The following is a 27,482-nucleotide window of genomic DNA, read 5'->3' as shown; positions in this document are numbered from 1 at the left end:
CACTTCAAAGCGTACCTGCCCAACCGCCTGCTGGAAAGGGTGCCAACCTCTTGGCTCCCAAGCTTTACCTGTCCCACCGTCCCCTGTCCCACCATTCCCCCACAACCCAGAACCGAAACTCTAGCAGGGTAGGGTGTCGGAAGGACCACTTGCCTGAAGGGTCCGGCCAATGTCACGGTGGCGTAAGGGTCGCACTGCCCGTTCACAATGGGGAGTCCCTGGCACTCGAAGATGCTGAGACACAGAAGACAGTGATGAGGGAAAGGATGCGCCGGTCGGGTAGACCAAGACTTTGCTTACTAGGCCACATGTTCTGAGGCCTGGCAAGTTCTGGCAAGAGTGTGGATCAGAAATGACAAAGGGCTGTGGAAGGACAGAGCAGGTAGCCCTCACCAAACTATCTCTTTGGGTATTGAGTTCACTCGCCACCACTGTCACAGCCCCTCCAAAGGACCTAGGTGACAGCTAAGTACCTGTATGTCACCTGGGACCAGCACTGCCCTCTGACGCTCAGAGGCCTGCATTTACAACTCCTTCATGGTGCCCCTCTTGCCTCCCCAGAGTGCAAGTTCTCTCAGCCTGGAATCCCACTGCTGCCTGCACACAGGAGATCTACAGCAACGGACCACGGTTGTCTATACATTTTGGCACCGAGCACCAGTAATTTCCTCCTCTGGCCCATGTGTCCCGTATCTCTGCTCCTCTCAGTCTTTCTGCTGACTCGACCTCTCGGTTTTTACTTCCACTCTCCATCGACACGGACCTTCTGGGCGATGTTAGCCTCCGTGAAGTTTATGAGGATAGAGGAATGCTTCGGTCCCCTGGCTCTGGAGTTTGTGAACTTGCCAAGAGTGGGTGCTGGGAAAACCAAACTCTGGGCCTCTGCAAGAGCAGCAAACGCTCTTAACCACCAGGCCACTCTTCCGCCCAACCCTGGGATCCTTGAGATTCAGAAGCCAGGTTCGTCTGACTTGGAATCAGAGACAGCCCCACACTGTGCACTTGCAACTTCTCAGGAATGAAGGCTGGCAAACGCAGGGTGTGTCTGTGTGAGTGACAGTAATAAATGTCCCCGTGTCTCCATTCCTGAACTTTATAAATGAACCTGAAACACAGTGAGTTCCCAGATCTAGAGTTCAAAGTACAGAAACTGTGGCGCTGTGCGTCTAATAGTTCAACTGAACCCTTAGGATGTGCCTGTGCCGAGTTGGTGCGGAGAGGTTGAGTTACGGCGCCACATCCCTGTGAGGTCACCGGGAAAATTCAGTCTATGGAGATGCCTCGGAAGGTGGCACCTACCCTAATTCTTAACCAAGCCTACATGGGAAGCTTGGGTCCCATTGCTGCACTGAGGGCTGGGTTTGCGAAACTTCTCTTGCCATCTTTACTGGACCGCTGAAGGCGGCTAGGTGTGTCCAGTGGCTGCTACAGGATTAATCTCTGTCCCCCAGATTCCCTTCTTGGGGTCACTCTCCTATATCCTCATGGCAAACATGAGTCCCCTACATGTCCACTCTCTTCTGTTTCTAGTTCTGGAAAGTAGTGCCCACCTTTTAGCTGAAGTGTGGTATAAAGTATTAGTATGAAGTATGACTGAGGAAGTCAGGCTATCTGCAAGAACTGTATATCATGCCCAGGGTGGGCATCAGCTCCATGGGGGACAGGCAGGAGGGATGAGAAAGGCTGCCTCTGGGGAAATGAGGTTATGTCCCTGGGTGACTTACCGTGCAGCGAGTTTGTGACAGACAACACCAGTGTCTGTAATGACCTCACTCAGTCTCAGCTCCAGGTGGACCTTGCCCTGTAAGGCACAAGGACAGTGTCACGAGCAGACAAGGCTTGTGGGAAGTCTGTGGCCCTTCAAATGGCTGGCATTTGTGTCAGAAGTTGCCAAACCTAGACTCAGGCACGAAGAGAGTGGGTGCAGCCCACTGGTCTTACACTGGCTCAGGGGTAATGGGCCGGAGAACATTAAAAAAGGACATATGGACACGTGGTCCCTAGAAGTGCTATGAGTGCTTACGTCCAGGGCATGTGGTAGTGAGACACGGTAGGAAAGACTCTCCCAAGAGGGCTGCAATCTCCACAGGAAGGCCAGAGCATCCGTGAAGAATGTTAATTTTCATGGATGCTTCTAGAAGGGCAACAGGTAACTGCCAACCCCAGGCTCCTGCTGTTTCTCTCCATAGTCACATCATGAGAATGAGGAAGGAGAGGCGTCAGGAGGATAAGACTGCTCCCCAGGAGTACCCACATCGGGGAGGCTAAACCAGGCAGTCTCCAAGGCATCTGATGTTTGAAAACCTTTGGGCTTCGGAGGCTTCAAACAAGGCCTTGCCCAGGAGAGCCCAAAATTGTTACCTTAGTTCACAACAAAGACATCTTGCCATTCTGGGTCACTGTGAGCTAGTCACCTTATCGAGTGTAATTGTTGGGAACCCCTCAGGAACTACTCAGTGATCTCAGTTAGTTGTGGCATCCCTTCAAAGACAGTGAACCTCAAACCTCACCAAAATCCTATGTCCTACTGTAAAAAAACTATGACTCTCCTAAGAGAGAGAGAGTACCTAACACTTGGGTGGTTTGTTTTCCGTGACTGTGTGTGTGAAATCATACCAATACTCTCGTGTGTGTGTGTGTGTGTGTGTGTGTGTGTGTGTGTGTGTGTGTATCACACCTAGACCCTCACACCTGTGCTCTGCGTCTTTCTTCTGAGAGCTTTTGCCTCAACCTCGGTGCCGAAGTCTATATTCAAATGTAAACTCCATTAAATCCCAGCTCTGATTCCCACTAGCCAGTCCTGAAATTCTCTCTTGCACTGAAGCCACAAATCCTGATTTGACTTGAACTGAGGTCTCTAAATGTCTGGGGACACTCCTTCAGGCTTCTGAGGTGACAGTGGGTGCTGGGTCTCCTGCCTTTGCTACCTCAAAACACTGGCATAAGGTGCCAGGGTTGTCTTGGTCAATTTGACACAAAGGTATATACATTGAGAAGAGAGAACCACCACTGAGAAAACGTCTCCATGAGGACGGGGCTGCAGGCAAGCTGGTGGAGCATGTCTTAGTCAGTGACTGATGGAGGAGGGCCCAGCCCATTGTGGGTCGTGCTACCCTGGGCAAGCGGTCCTCGACTATACAAGAGACAAGGCTAAGCAGAGAAGTAAGCAGCGTCCCTCCATGGCCTCTGCACCAGCTCCTGCCTCCAGGTTCCTGCCCTGGATGATAGACTGCACGTGCTAAGGTAGAATAAACCTTTTCCTCCCCAAGTTGCTTTTTTGCCATGGTGTTATATATCAAAATAATAGGAACCACTAAGACAGAAGGACCAGGAAGGCGGGTACCAGCCCTCTCCACCCATGTCCCCGCCCTCGGCTGTTTAGTGGTGAGGAAAACCTCCCAACACTAAGAAGCACAGTATCAAGTGTTTTTTGTGGCTCCGGTTTCAAGACTGGTGGAGTTTGCCCCAAGCTCCTGCCCAGAGGTTGAGCGTCTGCAGGCTGGGGAAGGGGCCATCCCAGGCCCCTTAAGTTGGCCTTACCACCCAGCTGTGAGCTGTTCAGATGGATGGAACTCAGTTCGTCTTGAAAGGCAGAAGCACTGGGGTGAGGTAGATGACCCCACCTCCCACAGCTGATGGCAGCTGCCTTCCTGTTTCCTGTTTGTCCCACACAGTAGCAGTGCCCCAAGACTCAGCACAAACACCCCTCACAAGGGCGGCTCCCACCTCAATGAGCAGTGGCTTCCGTTTCTAGAGGTCTGGGAGAGGCCAGAAGGAGGTGAAACAGGCGACTACACTACGACCCCCCTCTGCACTATGAAGCTGCTCTAGGCAAGCCTGTGGCCAGAAGTCACACCGGTTCCAGCCCTGTCCATGATGGGTGTTTCCTATAAGGCGAGGTGTCAGGGTGGAGGCTGGGAGGTGCCTCTTGCCCTGTGGTCAGGAGGCATACAGCAGCCCATCCGGTTTACACCTGTATTTCAGCCCTTCAGAGTCATACTCATTGTTCCCAGGTCCCAGATCTGGGTCCAGTTAGCTTCTATGCCACAGGGGCAGGTGCCTTCCTTTTCCTCAAGACCTACTGAAGGACAGACGGGGTGGCTTCCAGTGCACTGCGATCTGAGAGAGAAACACTAGTTGATGGGCCAGAAAGGAAGCGCCACAAATCCTGCCTCATCAGGTCTTAAGAGGAATACCAAGAATGTTCATGAACAGAGGTGATGACAGGTGGAGAAGTTCCACTGAGTGAGGTCCTGAGAGGAGCTAATCAGAGTTCCTAGACCTCGTCATGCAGCAGGGAATACTGTACTGAGTTCACCGGGGACAAGGGACGTTCCCTTAATGCCATTCATCAGGTCCACCGGGAACAAGCCAGAAAGTCCGCTCTCAGAACTCACAGCAACAGAACTAGGAACTGGTACCCAAAAGAAACGCGCCAAATACATGGAGGGTATGGCTTCTCAATACCACTCTGATAAAAGAAGCCTCAAGGCGAATTTAAAAGTATTTTTTAAATTAATGAAAATGAAAGTACGGCTTTATCAGGATTTGTGGGAGTCACAGAAACATTGTATCAGAGGGCTCTTCCGGGTACTAGCTGTGCACTCTGGGAAGGAGATCAGTACCCAGGATCAGTAAATTAGAACAGAGTTAATCCTCCGAAAGCAGAAATAACCAAACGCCGAATTAGAAGTAGACACACACACACACACACACACACACACATACACACACACACCCCAAAAACAAAATCTGAAAGCAGGAAGTGAGAGGAAATCAAAACCCCAATCAGATCCGCTGAAGAGATTGTGAGGTGATAGACAAGCAGTCAGGTTACCCAAAGCAAAAGAGAAAGACGAAGGCGAGACCGCAAGGAGGGTGTGCCCGGCCTGAGCATGCCCTGAACACCACCTGTGCAGCAGGCCTGTTGCGGCCCACTTAACACGAGAAGGTGTGTGCTTTGGGAGGAGAATGACTGCCACGCCTGTCACGAGCGGGGGACTGTAAGGCTCCAGATGTATGCAGCTCGGAGCTCTGCTTACTTTCCCTGTACACTTAACTTGTAACAAAGTTTCCAGTTTATTGCTGCCTCAGGAAATGGAGAGGACCCCTGGCCAGGAACCCCAGAGAGAGTGGCTCGGTAATGGACACTCCCCTCTAAAGTAACCCTACCAGTCTGAGCGGTCACTAGGCCAAGGCAGGAGAAATGTGGAGATGGCTCTAGGTGAGATCTGCGTAGCAAAGGCAGGGGGCGAGGCGAGCAAAAATGAAAGGTAGGCCTGGACCAGGGAAGGAAGGAAGTCAATACTTCTTCCCAGCCCCCAGGCTCTCAAAACCCCTAGAGACAAAAACCCTTCCGCTGGCAACCTTTTGTATTATCAGACACCACAGAGACACTCCCAAACACTCTGGGAGAGGTGGCATGTCCACCCCTCCTCTGAGCTTCAGGGCCAACCCATATATCCCCAAGATGGCATTTCCTGTATGAACTGCGGATCTAGGGTGACAAACCGTGTGTCCTGACTACGTCACATGTCCATAACCAGTTCAGAAACACAGATCTGGGAGGACAAGTAGGGGAGGGGCCAGTGGGTTGAGGACCAGCGCCATCCTTCCCCAAAAAACTCAGAACCGGGGGATGCTGGAGGTCGCAGTGTGCCCTGCCAGCTGGAGCCCCTGCAGTCTTGGCAGGGCCGTCCCTGTAGCTGACAAGCCTCTGTGAAGGGAGCAGCAGAAGTGGCTGATTCTATATAATAAAGTGGCTCATGAGAGGCCTTTGAAAAGCACCGGTTCCAGAAGGAAGCAAGGCATTTAGCTGTCTTTTTCTCCATGCCTGTGACACATGGTCTCTCTTGTGGGCCCAGTTCCCTCTGTCATCGTGTGTGATTCCTCCCCATGAATTACAAAACAGGTGGATCCAAGAACCCAAATGCTGCTTGCTGCCCTTCTAGAAAGAAACTGTTAAATGTGACATTTCAAAACAAGCCGCAGCTGTGGAGCAAAGATGGCGGTTACCATTTAAAGGTCAGACGGAGGGGAGGAGCCGTCTCTCTGAATTCTCAGTCTCTGTGAATGAAGTTCTAGCATTGTATGAACCAGAGAGGGAGCAAAGCCCTACAGAGGCCTACTTATCCCTCAGCCCACCAACAGCAGCTTAGATTTATTTTTTTAAATTTTTTTGAAATGTATTTCTTTTTATTTTATGTGCGGGATATTTTGCCTGCGTGTACTGCCGTGCGCCCATGTGCATGCAGTGCCTATGGTAGCCAGAAGAGGGCGTTGGACCCCCCTGGAACTGGAGTTTCAGGTGGTTGAGAGCTGCCAAGGGGGTGCTGGGCTTCCTTTCATTGTTGAGCCATCTCTCCCGCCTTTTGTGACCCAGGGTCTCAGGGCTAGGGTTAAAGATCTATTTTCAGTGACGTAAGCTTCAAGGGAGAAAAACCCACCCCAGTGATGTTTTAGTCACCTTCTGGCGTTGATTAAGAAATCCCCCTCCAGGCATGAGATTAACGAATGCACCTATTGATAGCTTTATGGTGGCAAAATGGTTCCGAATCTTGACTGTAGTCGCCGTGTTACAAATGTGTACATGGGCTAAGGTTGCAAAGAAATTCACTGATCCAGAGTACCAATAGCCCATATGTTGTCCAAGGGTTAACAGGTATGCAAAATGAGGTCCAGGTCCCCAGCCTAAGGAAGGCAGGAATCCAGACACGGCACAACACTCATGGACCTGTGACATAACACTCGTGAAGCAAGACAGTCGCAAGAGGTGGGCTTTTACTCACTCGAGTTCCAAGCAGAGCAGTGGATTCTGGACCTGGTAACCTGGGTTTAATGGGTTGAAAAGAGTTCTGGAGAAGGGTAGTGGAGAGGCACAAATGGGAACCCACATGATGACCCTGAGCTGTACTTAGCAATGGTTAGAGTGGCAAGGTTTGTGAGACATGTGTTTTACTACGCTAAAAATACCGAATAAAGTATGTGTATGTGTTTATTTGTGTGTGCATACCTCTGTGTGTTATATGTGTGTGCATGCACATACGTGTGCACGCATGTATGTGTGAATGTATGTGTGCATGCACATGCATGTATCTATGTGCATGTTTGCAGGCATGCGTGTGTGCATATGTGCAGGCATGTGTGTATATATGTATGCATGCATGCGTGTGGGCACATGTGGACACTGGTGAGATCAGACAGAATAAGTGCACAGTCATGTGACCTGTACCAGCCACGCCAGGGTCTTTACAAATTGCTTCTCATCTTTAGACAGGAAAAAGATAACATCCAAACTTCCTGGTCATATTCCCTCTGGACTTCTGTTTGTAGCTTCCTGTGACCCTGCATCCGTTTAAAAATTAAGTACCTAAGAAACAGCATGAGCTTGTCAATGAAATCTAAGTCAAGGAAAACTATGCCTGGAAAGGGATCTGTGGAGCTCGGGGCAGGTGCTGAGCTGACCTTGGCCTTGGGAATCTCATGAGGAATAAGTCTGAAACTCCCAGCAATGGAGAAGCTCCCTGAGCCAAGGAGGGTAGGGGGACTGCGGCCTTCAGAAGGCCCCATTTTCCTGCTAGAGAACCATGATTGCCTCTGTGGGTGATTGCCGCATTGTTTAGCTCCTGCAGCTCAGTGGACCCTCGGGAGGCCAGGTCAATGAGTAGGAAATTAGCTGCGTCCTTCCATGGTGAGATTTCCACAGGTTCATTTGCACCTTGGCTGTGGGATTCTACTCAGTGCCTCGCTTTCTCTCATGCTGATCTCACTGCCAACTCTATGGGTGACCTTGGACCTTGGCACTCTTGCCCTATGTGTAGAAGAGTCAGACTGAGGAAGAGAAACCTTGAGGATGTGGCTTGGCCAGACTAGACTAGCCTAGCCTGCAGTCTCGTAGTCCTAGGACACAAGGATGCCCAGCTCGGAGCTTCCCCGGGTAACTGTTAGTAAATTCTTGCTGCTGAATTCCAGCCTGGGTCTTCACAATATGTCTGCCTCATGGACTTTCCCTAGACTCTATCTACATGGATAAAAACAGCATAAATCCCCATATCCCACAATGCACCCGGCACTGCTAGGTTACATGTAAGTCTACATAGCCTACGAAACCCCCGACTTTATACAGATGAGGAACTGAGACTTGCTGAGGCTGGCCAACTACCCATGTCACTCCTGAACAGGGGAGCTGACTTGTGTGATCGACCCAGCTCCCAGCCATGGCATGGCCACGGCAGGGCACCAGCAGAGTGAGAGGTCACTGCAGCTGCCCTTTTATCTAAAGCCAGGGCTCGGGACAAGGGCCACAGTCGTGAACAGGTTTGCACCATGGGTATACGACCGCTGCTTTATCCCCTCTTACACGCAAGTGCATGAATGGCCAGGCTAATGATAGAAAGACCAGGCTATGAGGTTTTATGCTGCTCATCAAGGGACAGCCATGCCAGGCCTACTAAACTAAGTGCCCACGATCTCTCCATCCCTGTAAGCTGGGTGCCCCATCCCAGAGAGTACGCTCTGTAGGCAAGCCACGGGGAGGCTGCTGAGCGGATGGGACCCGGCAGGTTGGCAGTTCCTGTGGCTCAGCTACTCTCACCGGGAATAGCGCACAGAGCGCTACCCAAGTTTACCATTCGCTCTTTGCCTTTTTTTTTTTTTTTTTTTTTTGCCACCTCCCTCCCCACCTTCTGTATTTTTAACGTTGCTTCCATCTGCCTGACAAAACGCACCAGTAACCAGAGCAACGAACACAACGGAGGAGCGGGCCTGAGCTGGGTCACACGACGCGCTGGGCCCCCACTCCAGTCTCGCGCACACAGCTTAGAGCTATGTCAACCCGGCCCGGCGCACGTGTGAGTCTCACCTGCACCTCTGAGTCAGCATCCACATGCTGGAGCTGGAACCATGTGTCCCTGTTGTGGTACCTTTGCAAGTCTTCCTTCTGGATGGCCACCTTGCCTGGAACACAGAGAGAGAGTGAAGGCCATGGAGGAGAAGCTGCAGAAACCCACAGGGAGTCAAGGAGGCTGGACATGCCACACTTCAGAACACACACTTCACACTGGCTTTGGTCAAGGCTGCAGACTTGTGTGTTCACACAGCAACACTTCCTGCGGGCTAAGTGACATGGAGCCGGTTTTTATAGACAAGCGCTCTTCCGTCTCGCCTGTGTCTAGGTTGCTGCAGGCTGGCTATCAGAGAAAGGGGCCGGTCTATTCTCCACCATCAGTGGCTCTGCCAGGCTCCCACACAGTAGATCTGGCTTTCTACCACTCTGCTGCCTCTCCTTACCACGAAACACAGACAGGAGCAAAACACGCACCAGAGGCTTACGATAATTCGGTGGGAATGTGTGTCCACTAATAAAAGCTGTAGAACGGGACACAAACGTGCATCTTTCATTTACACATCGTGTGGCATATGTGTGGGTGGCGTGTGTCCATGCACATGTAGCCTGAAGGGCAGTGGTTGCCACAGGGGTCCTCCTTCCCTCCCCCACATGTTGGGTATTACTTTGATTTTTTTTTTCACTATAGGGTCCTGAGGCCTCTGACCGCCGAAGCCAGCTACTGGAGGCTCTTGCAAAACAGACCTTTGTCCCTCAGTGGGAGGTGAAATTTTCTTTTAAGTCTCTTGTGAACTATCCCATGTGGAACGGAAGTTTCATAAGAGCGAGCTTATCTATGTCTGCGGAGAAGGATAGCAGCTCTCTGCTCAGTTTGCTGGACAGCAGGCTAACCTCTGAAGCTCGAAGCTCTAAGGGCCATGTCCTTGCTACCCTGTGCTTTCTCGGGGGGCTGGTGCCAGCATAGGGGCGCTGGCATGTGCGTAACAGTCATGCTGACTCCCATTCTTTAGACATCGCTACTAGATGGGGTCCAGCACCTCCTTCCTGGGGTCCAGCACCTCCTCCTGGGGTCCAGCACCTCCTCCTGGGGTCCAGCACCTCCTCCTGGGGTCTAGCACCTCCTCCTGGGGTCTAGCACCTCCCTCCTGGGGTCCAGCACCTCCTCCTGGGGTCCAGCACCTCCTCCTGGGGTCTAGCACCTCCCTCCTGGGGTCCAGCACCTCCTCCTGGGGTCTAGCACCTCCCTCCTGGAGATGCATTTTGTTATAAAGCCACAAATGAACCAGAGTACCTGGCGCCCTCACTGCTGACCCAGGCACCGTAGGAAGTTCCGGAAAGACAGTGAGTTCAGTTCCTGGTACACACTATCTTGTGACCTTGTGACCCCAAGCTTCATAAAGAACAGATCCAACCAAAGCTTCTCCCCCTCTCCAAGATGGAGCGACTCACACACGGGCACGTGCCGGTGTGTTTCCTCTCACTGTGGACTTTTCCAGTGGGGCCTACTTTGTGAGACATCCTTAAGTCATCATACGAGGCAGACAGTTATAGATGTGTGCGGTGCGGCTAGAATTCCATCTGCCATCTTTCACACTGTCCGAGGGAGATGCTGCATCCGTCCAGTCATGTACTGTCTGCCAGGCTTGGCCCGTGCTCCTGTGAGTCAGCTGGGGTCTTGCCTCCTCAAGCAGCGTCTGCTACTCTCTTCTGTAGAAGCTTCTACTGAAACTGACCTCAGTGTGGGCTTCTAGAACGTACACAACCAGGTCCCTCGGGCCCTTTCCTCTTTGATAAGATAAACCTGTCACCTGGAATGGTCCCCATTCTAAGAGGCCATCAGGTCAGCCACTGGGGGTACTGAGGGCTGACAGATGTCTCACAGAGTGTCTGAGGTCCTGACAATACCTGTAATAATACCTCAGAGAGTTCCCAAGGGTCTAAGCCAGCAACGCTACTTTCTGAGAGAGGAACCGTACCCCAAGACCTCAGAGGGAAACCAAAAACTTCAAACACCAGATCTAAGGCGGCCTCCCACGGCTAAGAAGGCACACCAAACCCAAGAATAGCATCAGATCCTGGGAAGTCCCTGAGTACTCTGAGAACCCCAAATCTTCAAGAGAGCACCCTTTAGTGAAGGGACTAGAGCCTGGCAGTGGCCAACCAAGGTTGGTCGGAAAGAACTGGCTTCTGGGGTGTGAGCATTCTATATACACAGAAGGGCAAGCTCCCTGCTGTTGCCTGGACTCAGGGCCTAGAACCTTGTGCCAGGTGGAAGCCAAGAGTAAGGAAGGGATCCATCCGTTTAAAAGGGATGACAGCAGCCATAGCACAGTGAAGGTACAGTGTCCCCAGGAACAGATGAAGCCCAGTCAATAGCGCTGTCATCAAGAATCGCTTTCACAGCAGACCTTCCCAGGCTGGTCCAGGGAGCCCCGGAGCAGGTCACCAACTACAAGCAAACCAACCACCAGCAGAAGAGCCCAGGCACAACACTCACAGGAGACCACAGCAAAGGACACGGTCCTCAGGATGGCTAAACACCATTGCTAAGTACTGACTAGAAAGGCAGACAGTTCCACGGCGTGTTGCCTGACAGGGAGTTTTCACACTCTGTGCCTGCCCACCTAGAGGAAAGCCACCTGCCCTGGTTTCTGCCTTGTGAAACACCTGGATTAACACATTCCACTCCTCGGAAGCCATGACCTAATTTTCCCTTGGGATGTACTGTCTTTGGGATGCACATGGCTTATTGGAGCTGAGGAACGTTCATGGTTGAGCCTCTCTCCAGGTGACATTGGAATTGTGGGGGAAAGACTGCTGGCAGGGTGGCAGATTTGGGGTTCTCCTGCCCTTTGCTAATGGAAGCTTCAGCTGGCTCAGGCATCCGAAACAAGCAGAGAAGAGCAGCCCCTCCTGCTACCCACACAGTTTTCCACCAGCTCTCATCATTCCTAACAAAAGGTCTAACGGGGTAGGGGTGTGACACAGGTGGCAGAGTGATTGCCTATCATTCACGGGGCCCTAGATTCCATCTCAATATCACATAAGCCAAGTACAACAGTATGTACTGTCAATGTCTGCACTCAGAAGCCCACCACAGCGAGTCCAGGGTGGTGTTAAATGAGACCTTGTCAGGGAAAAGGAAATGAGGTGCCTACAAAATCCACAGGCCTATGTAGACATACATTAGTTACCCAGACGTGCTCAGGGAGCTCAGGGTCCTGTGGGTCACGGTTGAAATGGCCAATGAAGGAGAAAAACAAAAAAACACCTACAGCAGAGACCAGGAAACACTCCCTGCACAGACAGACACACAGAGAACGGTGTAGGAGGAGGGAGGAAGAGTATATTCCTCATGAAGGGTGACCAGGAAAGGGCAGTGGAGCCTGGCCACACACAAATTTTGCAAGAACAAGGTCAAAACAGTCAAAACTGGGGTCCTATAATGTCTCCCCAACTATAATGTCTCACGTCTATTTTCTACTGGTGATAGCACAACCCTATTGGTGAAACAAACAAAATCCTCCAGCTGATTTTTTTTTTTTGTTCTTTTTTTCGGAGCTGGGGACCGAACCCAGGGCCTTGTGCTTCCTAGGCAAGCGCTCTACCACTGAGCTAAATTCCCAACCCCCCAGCTGATTTTTAAAGTGAAAATTTGGTCCCAAGGCTGACTCAGCTCCCGTAATAGCAGCCAACTAGCAATGGCTCACACCCTGAAGCCCCCGGAAGGCAGAGACACAAGACTTCAAGCATCACAGCCCCTTCAGACAGAGACTGCTCAGGACTCAGGGTTTTTTACGTCATGCTCCCCTCGCATGGACTCCTGTCGAGTTTGGGGACGTAAGTACAGAAATGGGCTATTCTAGATCCAGTTACACGCAACCAAGTTGGCTCGCTTTCTTTACCCCATGTCACATCTGTGGATATTGTTAGTTGGACATAAATAAAAAATCAGATGCCCAAACTATGCCATGCCAATATGGATGAACAACCAGTCATGTTGAGAGGGACAGGCTGGGATGTGGAGTTCAAGGGTGGATCGCAATTGGTCCTGGTGGTAACAGTGACAGTCTGACTGTGCGGAAGAATTTATAGACCACCATGCTTCCCTACCCCTGAAGGAAGATCCAGGAGGCCACAGACAGCAAATGAACACTGAGATACTCCACTCAAAGAAAATTAAGGGAGACAAGATGGGAAACGAAAGGTGCAGGACAGAGATTGCAACCGCACAACGTAAACTCTGTGGATGAGAAAAAGTGTGGAAGGACGGAGTCTTTGAGGGCTGGTACCACCCTAGAACCAGGCTCACCAACCTGGTTAATAATGAAGACTCGTTAAATGTTTGCAAAATGAGTAAAGAAACTAACGAACGATATAGATGTCCAACTAGGACGTGCTGTGCTGGGACAGCACTACAGGTGTGAGTGGCTTCTCTGCGCTACACTGTCTCTATGTGCTTAAATTAAACCTGTACGCAAGTGTTTCCACATGTGCAGACTTATCCATGTGCTTATGTGTTTCTTCAGCACACAGACCATATGCCAAGCAAGCACCCGAGGAATGACTAAATGTACAGATTCCTGTCTACAGACATCTGACAGGCAGTGGACGACAGACACACAGAGACAGGTCACCCTGCTGTCAGACGTGGAGATGCTCTAGAGAAAATGAGGCAGAGGAGGACCTAGAGACGGGTCTCCAGAGAAACAGCAGAGAGAGGAGAAAGAGCATGTGGGAGGGGGTAGGCGTGAAAAACAAGCTGAGGTCCGCGTGAGGAGTGAGCGTGAGCTGCCCGGGAGCAGACGGTGAGGTTGGGTGTGACTGGCGTAAGACATGGGTGTCGCGCGGGTGAGAGGGAGTAAGGGGTCGTGTGTGAGGAAAGAGAAATGCATCTGAAGCTAGGTGCAAAAGGCAGGGTGAGATCCCCTGTGAGGCGAGTGTGAGGAAAGGTGCAGTGGGTGTTAGAGACAGGTGTGAGGGAGGATGAGGCCGTGGAATTAAGGGCGTGTAAGGAGGGTGTGAGGTCAGATGTGATGAGTAAGGTGAGGGGAGCACCAAGAGTGTAGGCTGAGGAGCGAGAGGTGATGGAGGCTAAGTCTGTGGAGGGCTGAGGCACAGGCCATGACAGAGACAATGTCTGTGTGAGGGCTGAGGCACAGGCCATGAGGGAGACAAGGTCTGTGTGAGGGCTGAGGTGCAGGCCATGAGGGAGACAATGTCTGTGTGAGGGCTGAGGCGCAGGCCATGACAGAGACAATGTCTGTGTGAGGGCTGAGGTGCAGGGCGGTGATGGCTGGTATGAAGGGGGAAATCTCAGGGTCAAGTGAGATAGAAAGTGAGAGATGAGATGGGGTTTGGGAGGCGACATATCTGAAAAAACAACTTCGCAGGTGTGAGTAGCGTCTGTGAGGTCGAGTGTAAGCTGTGCGTGAGGTCAGAGTCAAGTAGGGAGGTGACACGGGTGAGGGACACGTGGGGTGTAAGGGATGAGGGGAGGCCTGCAAGAAAAGTGAAGTAAGGTGAAGTCGGGGGAGGGGGTGCAGAGGGAGCGTGCGTGGTATGAAGGGAAAACATGAGGAAAAAATGAGGTGGGGTGTGAGGGTCATGTGAGGGGCAAGGTTAAGTGGAATGAAAAGCAAGTAAGAGACATGTGGGGTGGTTTGAATGAGAATGGCCCTATAGGTGCATATGTCTGAATGCTTGGTCCCCACTTAGTGGAACTGTTTGGGAAGGATCAGAAGGTATGGATTTTTTGGAAAAGGTTTGTCACTGGGAGTGGGCTTTGAGGTTCAAAAAGCCCACACCAGGCCCAGTCTTAGTCCGTGCTCCCCTTTCTCTCTCTGCCTGCAACTTCTGGATAAAATGTGAGCTCCCAGGTAATACTCCAGTGCCATATCTGCCTACTGCCGTGCTTCCTACCATGATGATAATGGACTAACCCTCTGAAACTGTAAGGCAGCCCCCAATTAAATGCTCGCCTTGATCATGGTGTCTCCTCACAGCCAAACAACAGTGAGGAAGACAAGGTTTGAAGATTATAGGGCATGAGGTTGAGTAGGAAAAATGTGTGAAGTCATATGTGGGGCCTCAGGGAAGATGGGCACAGGGGCTGAAGTGAAACTGTTTTGGGGTGAGGTGAAGTCTGTGGCAAGGAACAAAATAAGGTGGGTGCACAGGAATGGGTCGGGTGGGGCATGAGGGTGAGGTGGGATGGAAGGGGTGAGGTATGGTGGAAAAAGGTGGGTCTCGTGACAGAGTTAGGGTGAAGTGATGGTGACACTTGCTATGAGATAGGCGACAGGGTGAGGAGTGTGAAGTAAGAGTGAGGTCAGCAAGGTTCTGTTCCTCCTCTAGTTCTGCTGACACACACCCATCAAGACTCTGCCTGAAAGGCCCAGGGCTCCCTGTCTATCCAAGCTTAGTGTCCTCTTGGCTTCAGCAGTATTGTCGTCTGCATCCCTGTGACTTGTTCATCGACTAATAGGGACCTCAGACAACACAGGGAGTCAGTCACTTCCTACTGTGAACCATGTAGGTTGGGCAGCAGTGGCCTCCTCTGCCCACCTGCAGTGGGTGAACTCTGGTACCACCATCATCCCCAGTCTCCTACTTTGCAGAGTCTTGGATTCAAAGGAGTACTAAAACAGTAACCATCCTTTGGCCTGCTCTATCCGACTCCTCACGTAGCTACTGTCTAGAGAGAGTACCAGGGTTACTACCTTCTTGAAGCCACAGGAAAATGAGGCTCAGAGACATAAGGGGTTGACATGGACTTCAAACATGTCTGACTGGCCCCAAACCCTCCCACTGGCCTTTGCGTATCCCTACCACTATGCTGGAGGTAGGGATGAGAGGGGATTGTGAAGGAGAAGGTTCACAGCCCATACTGCCCTGTGGTACCTGGGAAGGAGTTCTTGAAATCTGTCTAGGGACATTTCGGGACACACTACATGGAAGGAAGCCTTAAGGTGGTGCTCAGAAGGCTCTGATCAGTGTGTTCTGGATATGAGATTCTAGTATTAAGGTCTTCACATCAGGTCATGATCTGCACACCGTTCTGCATTATCAGGTCAAAAGGGAGGAGGAGAGGCTACAAACACCAGGCCAGGCTACACCGGCAAGCCTCCAACCTGATCCCGTCAGGAGCCATACAGGCCAATCCAGGAAGGCTTCAAATTAAGCGCCAATCTCCTCCTAGTCATAAGGGCAGCAGGAGAGTGCTTAGGAGAGAGTTGCCGTTTCTCCCAGGATGAGACCCTGTTTGTAAAAAGGAGGAAAAAGAGTCCATTCAAGTACCTACCATTTTAGTACCTACCTATGATGGAATCCCTTCGGAAAACGTCTCTATCAAAAATGTAAAAGGACAGGTGGCGGAAACTCCGAGGAATTTCACAGTAAAAGTCCTCTCCATAAAAGGGGCTAGACAAACAAACAAAATGCACAGGGTTAGAATGGGTGTGGCTAGATCCTCTCAAAGGCCGATGCTCCCAGGGCACCGACTTGAACAAATCAGAGAGCTCAATTTGGGGGCTGGAATGAGGTAGGGAGCTGGTCGTTAACAATCTCTAGCCCATGGATCCACACCTAACACCAACCCCAAGACTGTTACAGTGGCCTGACTGTAGCTGAGAGGAAAGGGCAGTACTCAGTGAGGAAAACTCACACTGACGGTTCAGATGCGCTCCTTTCCCCCAGAGACCTGCCTGTCCTTGGTTCCCTATGTAGGGCCCAGCCCCATAGCTGACTCCCACTGTTCCCAGGGTTCATTAGCCCCCTCGTGAGTCACCCCACAGCTGTGGCAGCCCTACAAATGGAAACTTAAAAATAAACCGAAGTTCTAATTAAAGGGGCAGAAAGCCAGAGGGTTTTGTCACTAAACAAACTTTCTATTGTTCTGGGCTAGGAAAAATTTGCTCAACGACACCAGGAAGAGGACACCAGACATGAGAACCGCTTAGGAAACCCAGCAGTGACTCCAGCACACGCAGGAGGGCCTCACTCGGAATTGGACACGATTCCAAATCCATTGCACGGTCGGGGCTGAGGTGCAACACGGGAAGGGTGACTGTTGAAGGGGGAACTGAAGCAGAAGCAGCGTGCCATTGTCAGAGAAAGCGGCCAGGGAGCACAGGCAGGGAGGCCATTGGCATCCATGCACCTCCATACCCCCCTCACTCACCACCACATACAAAATGAATTCAAAACACATCCCCACACCAAACCTAACGGCTAGGACTATAAGCTTCTCAGAAGCCCGTGGGGAGCAAGCTATGACCCGGAGGTGGGTAGAGCTTTCTTAGATGTGATAGCATAACCATGGGAATGTAAAACATTAATCTAAGGTGCCCCTTCTGGGAATGGACTGACGGCTCCATTTTAGAAGCTCTTGCTGTTCTTCTGGCTGAGTTCAGTTCTCAGTATCTACATTGGGCAGCTCACAACTGCCCATCACTCCAGCTCCAGAGTATCCAACACGCCTTTTCTGGTGTACACACACACACACACACACACACACACACACACACATACACACACACATACACACACAGACACATACACATACACAACATACACACACAGACACACACACAGACACACATACAGACACACACATACACACACACATACACACACACAGACACACACACAGACACACACACATACACACACAGACACACACAGACACACACATACACACACAGACACACACAGACACACACACAGACACACAGACACACACAGACACACACACATACACACACAGACACACACACATACACACACATACACACACATATACACACACATACATACACACATATACACACACACATACACACTAAATAAATAAATAAAAATAAGTCTTTGAAAACATTATGCTTTGAAATAATAATTAAGAGGGTAGAAATGAGAACCTGTAGAAGGAAATGTCTGCCAGTCAGTTATCTGACGATGGCCTTGCTCCCACAGCAGGTACGTTGCACCTTACTTAAGCCAAAATGGCGGAGAAACATATAAAATAATGCCAAATACCCTCAGCTGTTATGATCTGAATGTGTGACGTCCACGGGTACTTAGGTTTGAACACTTGGTTCCCAGATGGCGCTACTACTTTGAGACTATTTCTCTAGGTAGCAAAAGCAGGCTCCTGAGGCAGGCCTTGAAGTGACACCTATTACTCATTACGGACTGGGCTCCCTGTTTCTTGGTCTGCCGGGCAGTGAGGAATAGCAGCTGCTTCTATCTGTATTCTGTCACAGCAATGTGTCGACCATGGTGGGGAGATGCAAATTAAAGCAGGACACACAGGTGAGCCTTCCAGCCTGGCATCTGGGTGGGACAGCATGACTTAGTGCTCTAGCCTGGGCTAAGAGGAGCTCAGCATGCCTGCCCTCTCAGGCTGGGGCTGTGGACGCACAACTCCATTTATATATAGCATTATAGTATAATCTGCCAGAAAGGGGTGACATTTACATAAAAAACCACCTCTTCCCCATGAAAACAAAATCCTCAAGGTGAAAAATCCAAGAGGCTAAAGTTGTGTTGAGCATTACGGGTAGCGAGAACTTTTAAAGACAACAAGAGACATCATTTTTATCGTCAGAGGAGCAGCAAGCCCGAGTACTTCCGTCCAGAGTTTCTTAGGTTAACAATGCTTTGTAAGGAAACTGCGCTCAGTCCGTGCCCTCACATGAATCTTGGGTTCTCCTATGTGTGTGCCAGACACGTTCACAACGAGAAAGCAACGCCCTGCGTGACTCTCCATTCCTTAGTCTCCTTGCTCTTGAGATGAAACTCTTGAAACCACTGGAGAAGGAACCTCCACAGCAGGAGGCCGTGTGTGTATGTGTGTGTGTGTGTGTGTGTGTGTGTGTGTGTGTGTGTTCGCAGGAGTGCAAGCAATCCTATGTAGGTACCTCTGGGTGTAGTGTGTATGCACATGCCTGCAGGTGCAGGTGTGAGTCTGTGTGGTACACTGATGGACACGTGCTTGTGGACACAGATGTGTGCAGACATGTATGAGTGGACACACGTGCAGATATGTATGAGTACATGTGAATATGTTTGCAAGTAATGCTATGTGCATAGCTCTGCGTGTAGTGTGTATGCACATGCCTGCAGGTGCAGGTGTGAGTCTGTGTGGTACACTGATGGACACGTGCTTGTGGACACAGATATGTGCAGACATATATGAGTGCAGACACATATAAGTGCAGACATGCATGAGTACATGTGAACACATATGCACGCGTGCCTTCTTGCAAGGCACCTCTTTATTTCTGTCTTTGAACGTTCTGAGATGTGTCACTGTGGATACAGCCCGTGTTCCACAGGCTTAAGTCCAGTAACAGAAACTATCATCCATCCGAAGACTCAAAGAACGGAGCACAGAGTAAGACCAAGCCCAGACAGACACTCTGTCACCCACTAAATCTCCGCAGCCACAAGAGCTACTAAACGGCTCCGTTTAATAGTCAGTTATAAAACATCCCTTTGCCTGTGTTGTTCTGAAGTATGAAGTGCCCCCTCTGTATATACCCACGTCAACACCCAGGGGTTGGTGCTGAAGTGACTATTTGGGTTAAGACATTTGAATATCCAACCTCCGAATCGTCCCTTCTAGGAAGCCTGTGGGGAGGACCTCTGAGAACAGGCTCCAGAGACTGGTTTCAGTGCACTGCATGCTCACAGCAAATCTTGCCACATCTGGGGTCCCGCTGTAACCCACCTACTGAGAGGTTCGGAAGAGCTTTCCATTATAATAGGGAACAATTTACAGAGAGAAAGGGAATATTTTGGCTGAGCGTTTTGCAGATTCTAGTCCGTGATTGTTTGGCCTGTTGTCCTGGGGTGATGTGAGACACATCACGGTAGGGGCATGTGATGGAGCGAAAGTTTGCTTTATGTCAGGAAAGCAAAAGGGAGAGACAGAAAAGAACTGGGGTCTCACTGCTCACACTGGGCTGTTCACACTGGGCTGCTGTTCTACTCACACTGGGCTGTTCACACTGGGCTGCTGTTCTACTCACACTGGGCTGTTCACACTGGGCTGTTCATACTGGGCTGCTCCTCACACTGGGCTGCTGCTCACACTGGGCAGCTCACACCGGGCTGCTGCTCACACTGGACTGTTCACACTGGGCTGCTCCTCACACTGGGCTGCTGCTCACACTGGGCAGTTCACACTAGGCTGTTGCTCACACTGGGCAGCTCACACTGGGCAGCTCACACTAGGCTGTTCACACTAGGCTGTTCACACTGGACTGCTGCTCACACTGGGCTGTTCACACTGGGCTACTCCTCACACTGGGCTGCCACTGGGCAGCTCACACTGGGCAGCTCACACTAGGCTGCTCATACTAGGCTGTTCACACTGGACTGCTGCTCACACTGGGCTGTTCACACTGGGCAGCTCACATTGGGCAGCTCACACTGGGGTGCTGCTCACACTGGGCTGCTGCTCACACTGGGCAGCTCACACTGGGCAGCTCACACTAGGCTGCTCACACTAGGCTGTTCACACTGGACTGATGCTCACACTGGGCTGTTCACACTGGGCAGCTCACACTGGGGTGCTGCTCACACTGGGCTGCTGCTCACACTGGGCAGCTCACACTGGGCAGCTCACACTGGGGTGCTGCTCACACTGGGCTGCTGCTCACACTGGGCAGCTCACACTGGGGTGCTGCTCACACTAGGCTGTTCACACTGGACTGCTGCTCACACTGGGCTGTTCACACTGGGCTACTCCTCACACTGGGCTGTTCACACTGGGCTACTCCTCACACTGGGGTGCTGCTCACACTGGGCAGCTCACACTGGGGTGCTGCTCACACTGGGCAGCTCACACTGGGCAGCTCACACTGGGTATGCCTGTAATGACCTGAGGATGTCCCATAGGCCCAGAACAGCAGACAATGAGCATTTTGTCTCACATCTTTTTGTAATTTTTTTTCTGGTAACATCAATCACCATAAATATTTTTCTTCTCTTATTTCATTCAGTGTGTTTTTAGTTTGGGTCAGATTTTGCTTGTTTTTGTTTGTATGGGTCAGGGCATCACAATATAGGCCAGGTTGGCCTGGAGCTCTTTATGAGCCAAGCTAGACTTGAATTCACAGTGATCCCCCTGCCTTAGTTTTCTGAGTGCTGGGATTATAGGTGAATACATGCTTGGCGTTCTCCTAATCCATATAACTTTTACAGCTAAATTTATTTCCTGTGAGTTACCTCAAAACTTTGGAAATTAGGGTGGGACATTGGCAAGTGAGTAAAGGATTTTACTAACCAAGGGACCTACTGTGTGCAAGCTAGATTCTCATCAACCTGGCTCAACAAGGAGAGAGAGAGAGAGAGCGCAAATGTAACTCCATAGCTGAGGGGAATGGTGTCCACAGAGAATGAAGAGGTGTCAGTGCTACAGAGCCTGGAGGGAGGGGCTCTTTGTGGAGCAGCTGTCCCATGGAGCTTTGAGGTTTAAGCACTGCTGAAGGGAAGAGGCCAAGGGAGGCTGGCCTGGCAGAGCTGATGTTTGTTTTCACAGGAGGCAAGGGTTTCAGAGAGAGAGACAGATCCCACATCCTGAATAGAACACACTAGGCTTACGTTCTTTAAAAACAGTTTGGGGTGGGTTTTGCTTTAACATGTTTTGCATGTGCATGTGTATATATGCCATGGTGAACTTGTGGAGATCCGTGGACAACCTGGAGTCAGTCTTCTCCTGTACCACGTGGCTTCTGGGAATCAGACTTAGGTCACCAGGCTTGGTGACCAGCCCCTTTATCTCCTCTCTGCTATCACAATTCACTCAGGGTTTTAGACCCATGACCTCTTGTGAAGAATAAGAAAGGAAACCAAAACCCGTAAGCCTTCCCACTCCCTATCACCCTACCCTGTGGTCTCAGCCCAATGAGAACCCAGCAGGACTGGCTTGCAGAGCATTGCAAACCCCGATCTGTGGCTCACAAGCACCCTCGAGGCACAAGGAAGTGATGTATGCATGAGTTTCTCAAGGCCAAGTGGTGGCAGGACCCAGAAAACAGGCGGGCGATGGGTTGCGCTTTCCCTGGGGTGTGCATGGCAGAACTTCTGCTTGTGCCTGCCCACTGGTGTGGGGCAATGAGGTAGATGAGACTCCAGGGAAGGCAGGTGCGCCCACGATGATATCTAGTCATGGAACTGTTGTGAGCATTCCTAAGAAGACCCAGGCCCTGAGCCATATCTAATCATTAGAACTGCTGCAAACCAGTGTTGCTGTCCACATGCCAAATGAGAAATATAAAAATGATGGAGTATAAATGGGAAAATAACTATAAATGGGAAATATAAATGCAGCCAACTGCCTACCTTCTTTGCACCCCAGCCTGGCAATCGACTTGCAAACTGGACTCCCAGCCACTCTCTTGTGCAATGATCAACTCGAGATTTCCAAAACATCTGGATTGAGTGTTCCTGGAACTCCATGTACTGGAGACTCGTTCCCATTATTAAGTATTAAGAGGAATGTAATCTAGCTATGGTGTTTAGAAGTGGTGCCTTTTGGCTATGATCAGGGATAGACAGAGAGAACTGAGCATCGTGACGCTGGCCTGTAGTCCCTGCTACTTGGGAGTCTGAAGGATTATCAATACCAGGCCGACCTGGTTGGTGTCCACAGCAAGGCATTGTCAAAAGGCTGGAAGGTCAGGAGGAAAGAAGGAACATTTGATAAGACTATGATTACGCCCTGGGTAGAGGCATAGACCACACACATGGATTCCCATACACAGCATGCACTGTTTGTCCCACCATAACACCTCTGCTGCCTGGGGACAGGACCCACTCTTTACAGTCCACCCCGGGTAGGTCAGACAGCCTGTAAAGACAACTGACAGGATGCTGTTGCTCAAGTCTAAAGTGGTTTCAATTGTTACATTTAGAATTCAGTTCCTCCCTGCTCAGTAGCCACATGTGATCTGTGGCCACCAGACTCAACAGAGAGTGTAGAAGCAGTGGATGGGCAAGGGAGCCATCAGGACAGCACCTGAGAAAAATCTCAGGCTGATCTGTGGAGCAGGAAACGGAGGCTCGCATGGGCTATTGGTGGGATGAACTTTGCTTCAGACATGGTACCACACCACCACCCTGCCTCTGCCCTGGCAACAGAGAAGGCAGAACTAATGGATACAAACTTACCAGAGAAGGCAGAACTAGCCGATACAAACTTACCAGATATAAATCCTCCCGTAAGTCTCCTGAAAGAGAGAGTGGCCCTAGGTTCTGTGGTCTTTGTGGAAGGTGGTGTGCGGGGAACACAGAGGCCTCTGCATGTAGCATGCCATAGTCACCAGGCACAGGAGAGGTGGCCCAGCCATACTCGCTCTGGCTGAGACGCAGGTCACAGCCAGTAGCAAGGACTCCAGGTTGAATGATATGGACTGGAGCCAAACTGGGTCAGATGCGACCCTCTCTTTAAAACCAGGGAAGCATGTTTTGGGTGGCAAATTGGTTCACACCATGATTTATGTGCAAATTTGCAGAATTTCCTATATTTTACTCCTTTACATGCTCTGAATTTGGGGGGCTTTTGAAAACAGGAGACAATCATAGGAAAAATATTTTCTTCCATTTTAACAAACATTAAAAATATCATTTTTTAAAATGAGAAAATTAAATTAAAAATAAAATCCAAAAGGAATGAAAATCTACCGAGGCTGCTTTGTTAAAAAAAAAAAAAAACATTTAATTTTAAGGCCTGGTCTGTTATGCTAGTGCATGCCTTTAATCCTAGCACTTAGGAAGCAGAGGCCGGTGAGCACTGGATGAGGAATCCCCATGTAGAAGTGGTGACAGCCACAGGACCCACACTTTTTTTGGAAAAGTGCAATGTTCTAAAAGTGACCATGGAGATGGCTGGACACACCTCAGAAGCCATGGAGTTATGATTTTAAACAGCTAAATGATATGAACTGTCAATTATATATTTCAATAAAGCTACTTTTAGAACAAAAATATAGTCAGATGTCAGAAAGCTGGAAGCTAGAATTAACATCCTGGGGTAAGCCCTCCTAGAACACATTGCCTTAAATATATACGGACCAAGAAAAAAAAAAAAAAAAAAGGAAACGGTTACAGATGGGTTTTAAGGGGAAAGTGGGAACTCCGTACACATTCTGACACAGTCTGCTTTTCCTTAGCACCGTGCCAAAGCACCAGTCACTTTCAGGAGAAGCAAACATACCACCAGGGGCCAAGTGTCCCCAGCCATCAACACAACCTCCAGATTCCCTTACCGTTAGCTTTTCTCAACTTTCGCAGCTGGAAACAGTGTCACAGTGAACAGTCAGTGGATCTGCATGGCCCCTGTCTGTCCCCACAGAACCATTCTGAAGCGGGATTGTTGGTGCGGAACGCTCTTAGGCTCTGGGGGCCGAGCGTAAGAGGGCTCACACCTCCCAAAGCCAGCTCACCCCAACACGGTGAAGAGTTCACTCGAACACGAGTGTGACTCTGATCTTGTGCGTATTCATCTCCAAACACCAAAAATAAATCTGCCCAATTGATAGCAGTCAAAAAAAAAAAAAATGAAGGAACTATTTAATTGAAAATGTTTAAGTTACAGATGTGTTCAAGATGTTTCCATACATTTGTGAGCTTCTAAAAATTTCTCCTAGTGACTTTGGCCTGCTTTCCGCCAGTATCTTCTCTCTCCGGATATTGATCCACTAGGAACATTTGAATCTGTGTTCCAACAATTTACAGCACGTGAGAAACCGTTTCTAAAGGAAATGCACCCCACATCTGGGGACAACTTTCTTACCAGTGGCTGACTTGAGACCCTCACCCCCAGCTCTGAACAGCTTCAAGGCCTCTTATGTCCTGAGCTATGGCTGCCCCAACTGTAATTACATAGTGCCTGTGACGGAGACCTGTGGGGGTGTCCAGCAAGGACACCCAGGCTGTGGCAAGTTGCATGCCAACTTTCCTCCTGGGTCAGAGTTAAGGACCAGGCTAGAAGCAGGAAGAACTAGGCATGCAGGACCTCAACACCCTGTGCACTGGGTTTTCTCATCAATGGCAGTCAGCTTGTGTCCCTTCCTGGGCATCAGAGTTTAAAACATATTTTCAAAAGAAAAAGGAAGCAGGCTAAACACGGGGAGGGACACTCTCCTACCACCCCCTCCCAGGGCCTCCCTGTGGACAAAGCCTCCTTTCTGTGGCCCTCAAAGGGGCCCACAGTGAGAATGCTTCCCTTCCCAGGCACTGCTTAGCCACGGTTGTGTCCACACAGGCCGCCTTTGTCCAGGCCGCAGCCAGTGGCAGGAGAGGCATGGACTGTAAGCCAGGAAGCCCCCATTCCAGCCCAAGGGCTCCAGAAACCTCTTTCCCAATAAAGAAAAGACCCACAGGCAAGGGCTGGGCCCCTCTCTCTTCTTTGCTGTTTGACAAGAAGAAATTAATCTAGCCAACAACTTCTGCCTTGAGGCCACCGGAATGACAGACAGACACATTGTCTTTTACCTCATCGAAAAAAGGGTGAAGCCAGAGGCTCAAAGGAGTTTCACAGAATCAAGAAACTTTCATTAAGAAAAAGAAAAGTGGACAAGGGGCCATTATCACTCTGTGCTCTGGCAGGAACCCTCTGAAAACCTCCTCTCTCTAATCTCTCCTTCCCTGCTTCTCCGCCCACCCCTCCTCCTGAGCCCTCTGAATCTTTTCTCTCACAGTCCCTCCAACCTCCCCGCCCCCCACCACCCATAGGACCGGGCACAGGGCTCACATAAGCCTCCCTCGCCTGGGACCTGCAGAGAAACCACCAAGTCCTCCTTGAGTCATTTCCCGACATCTATGCTGCCCCACCCCATCCCAGCTGTTTGCTGCTTGCCGTGTGCACCTCGTGACAAGCGACACTGGTCATGTGAAATGATAGAGCGTCGTCCCCAGTGTTCTCCCTGGAGCGAGTTCCTGGACCTATTTCCCAACCTCAGATGGGGATCTTGGGATGGGGACTTGAGAGGAGGACTATGGAGAAGAACAAAGGAATCTGGGTGGGTCTCATCATGCCTGGTCTTTGTGCCCCAATCTAAGGAGGCTGGGACAAGGCCAATCTCCAAGAGGACCTAGGGCAGAAGCCATGTGACTCTCAGGCTCTAAGACAGCTGGTAGCCTCATGGACTGGAAACAGTGCTCTATGAAGACTCCTGCCTGTTTCTCAATGGCTGAACATTCTGCTATGAAATAGGCACTGGGCTAATCACTAATTAAAAGCTAGATTAAACTTTCATTAGAGTCAATGGTATATCAAATGTCCCCAGCTACAGGGCACAGAAGGGTCCTGTGAGGGCAGCAGTCAGTTCCAGAAAGACCTCAGGTAACAGAGGGGCTCAGGCCTGAGGGAAGCCTCTCGCTTTCCCCCAAATCTGATGCTTAAGTCCCCTGGATTGGGATTCTGAAGCCTCCTAAGGGCTCGCATAGTATGTGACAGGATGATAGGGCCGTCCAGATTTAACCACTGGTGCTGAGCCTGTCCCACTGGGGACCTGCTATCAGAGCATTTCAAAGAGGAAGGGGAGCACCAGAGACAGGACCCTGACCAGGATGCCATCCAGTAAGAAATGGAAAAACTTCACTGGGGGTCCTCACACCATTCACACATCTGCAGAGGAGCCTGGGAACAGAGTGACCCTGAGGTCAGATCATGGTGCTTCTATACCAGGCTAACTTCCTGCCTGGTGCCCCGTATGTCACAGCCCAACACCCCAGGGTTTTGGCAGGAAGCCTGCAGGGCGCTGGCTGCAGGGGACCTACGTGTAGTTAAGACACAGGCTGGGATTGCTTATCTTGAAAACTCTGGCTCACAGATCTGCAAATTTTCAAACTAAACACAGACCTGGTGAGAAGAACAGATGGGGTAGCTCACGACTCACGGCGTGAGGCTGGGGGATGAGAAATGTGAGCTGGGTCCCTGCCTGGACCTGTCTTCTAGGACTAGGAAGCACCTGTCATCTGTGTCACCTGGAGTCTTGGACATCGGGCAGGTATTGGGATAATCCAAGCCTCTGGTTCCTATATCTCTTTTCTCTTAGCCTCCCCTTGTGCCCTCATGAGCCACAAGTCCATTGGAACGTGACACTGCCACAAGATTACTAGGAAAACCCACAAAGCCAGACACCAGGCCAGCCATGGGACTGGAATGTTTCAAGCCCATGTCATAGGGAGCAGGCAAGGGCATAGGAGGAAACTGCAGTCTTTAAAGAGGCATTCGACAGTTCTCCACAGGGGTGCCCAGGACAGAGAAAGAGGGTCAGTGTTGGGCCCACCTCTCCAGAGTTTCTCCCTGCAGCTTCCTGGGGACCAGGAGGTACCCATCAGTGACACATGCCGAGAAGCCCCAACTTGGCTGGGATCACTAGAAAGATAAGTGTGGAAGCTGCTTAGAGAGCCTGTGACATAGAAACGAACTGATGTTTCCAGCCAGCTGTTGTCACAGTACAGAAGGAATCCCACGTTGACACAGGAGTGTACCTGGCTAGGAAAGAATGCCCACGGGACTTGGGGACAAGTGAGTCAAGGGCGTTGTAGTTGAATGAGGGCTAAAACAAGGGATCGGGAGTAGGGGCCTTGGTGGTCACACACACATGGGAATATACAGTGG

At 50.6% G+C, this 27,482-nt stretch overlaps 1 protein-coding gene across 5 annotated transcripts in view; it reads right to left on the bottom strand.

Annotated features, from left to right (window-relative positions):
• Positions 1-27,482, bottom strand: part of Rasa3 (RAS p21 protein activator 3) — a 115,554-nt gene that overhangs the window by 31,088 nt on the left and 56,984 nt on the right. For all 5 annotated transcript variants that reach the window (XM_087588002.1, XM_087588004.1, XM_087588005.1 and 2 more), the window contains 4 exon segments: positions 16,164-16,267; positions 8,861-8,955; positions 1,725-1,801; positions 154-234 (listed from right to left, as the gene is read on the bottom strand). In XM_087588002.1, coding sequence (XP_087444128.1) covers positions 154-234; positions 1,725-1,801; positions 8,861-8,955; positions 16,164-16,267 — 357 coding nt within the window.

The sequence above is a fragment of the Rattus norvegicus genome, chromosome 16 (assembly GCF_021556685.1).
Source record: "Rattus norvegicus strain SHRSP/BbbUtx chromosome 16, alternate assembly SHRSP_T2T, whole genome shotgun sequence".
Classification (NCBI taxonomy): domain Eukaryota; kingdom Metazoa; phylum Chordata; class Mammalia; order Rodentia; family Muridae; genus Rattus; species Rattus norvegicus.
Note: the sequence above shows the minus strand (reverse complement) of the source record. Positions and strands in the feature narration are given on the sequence as shown.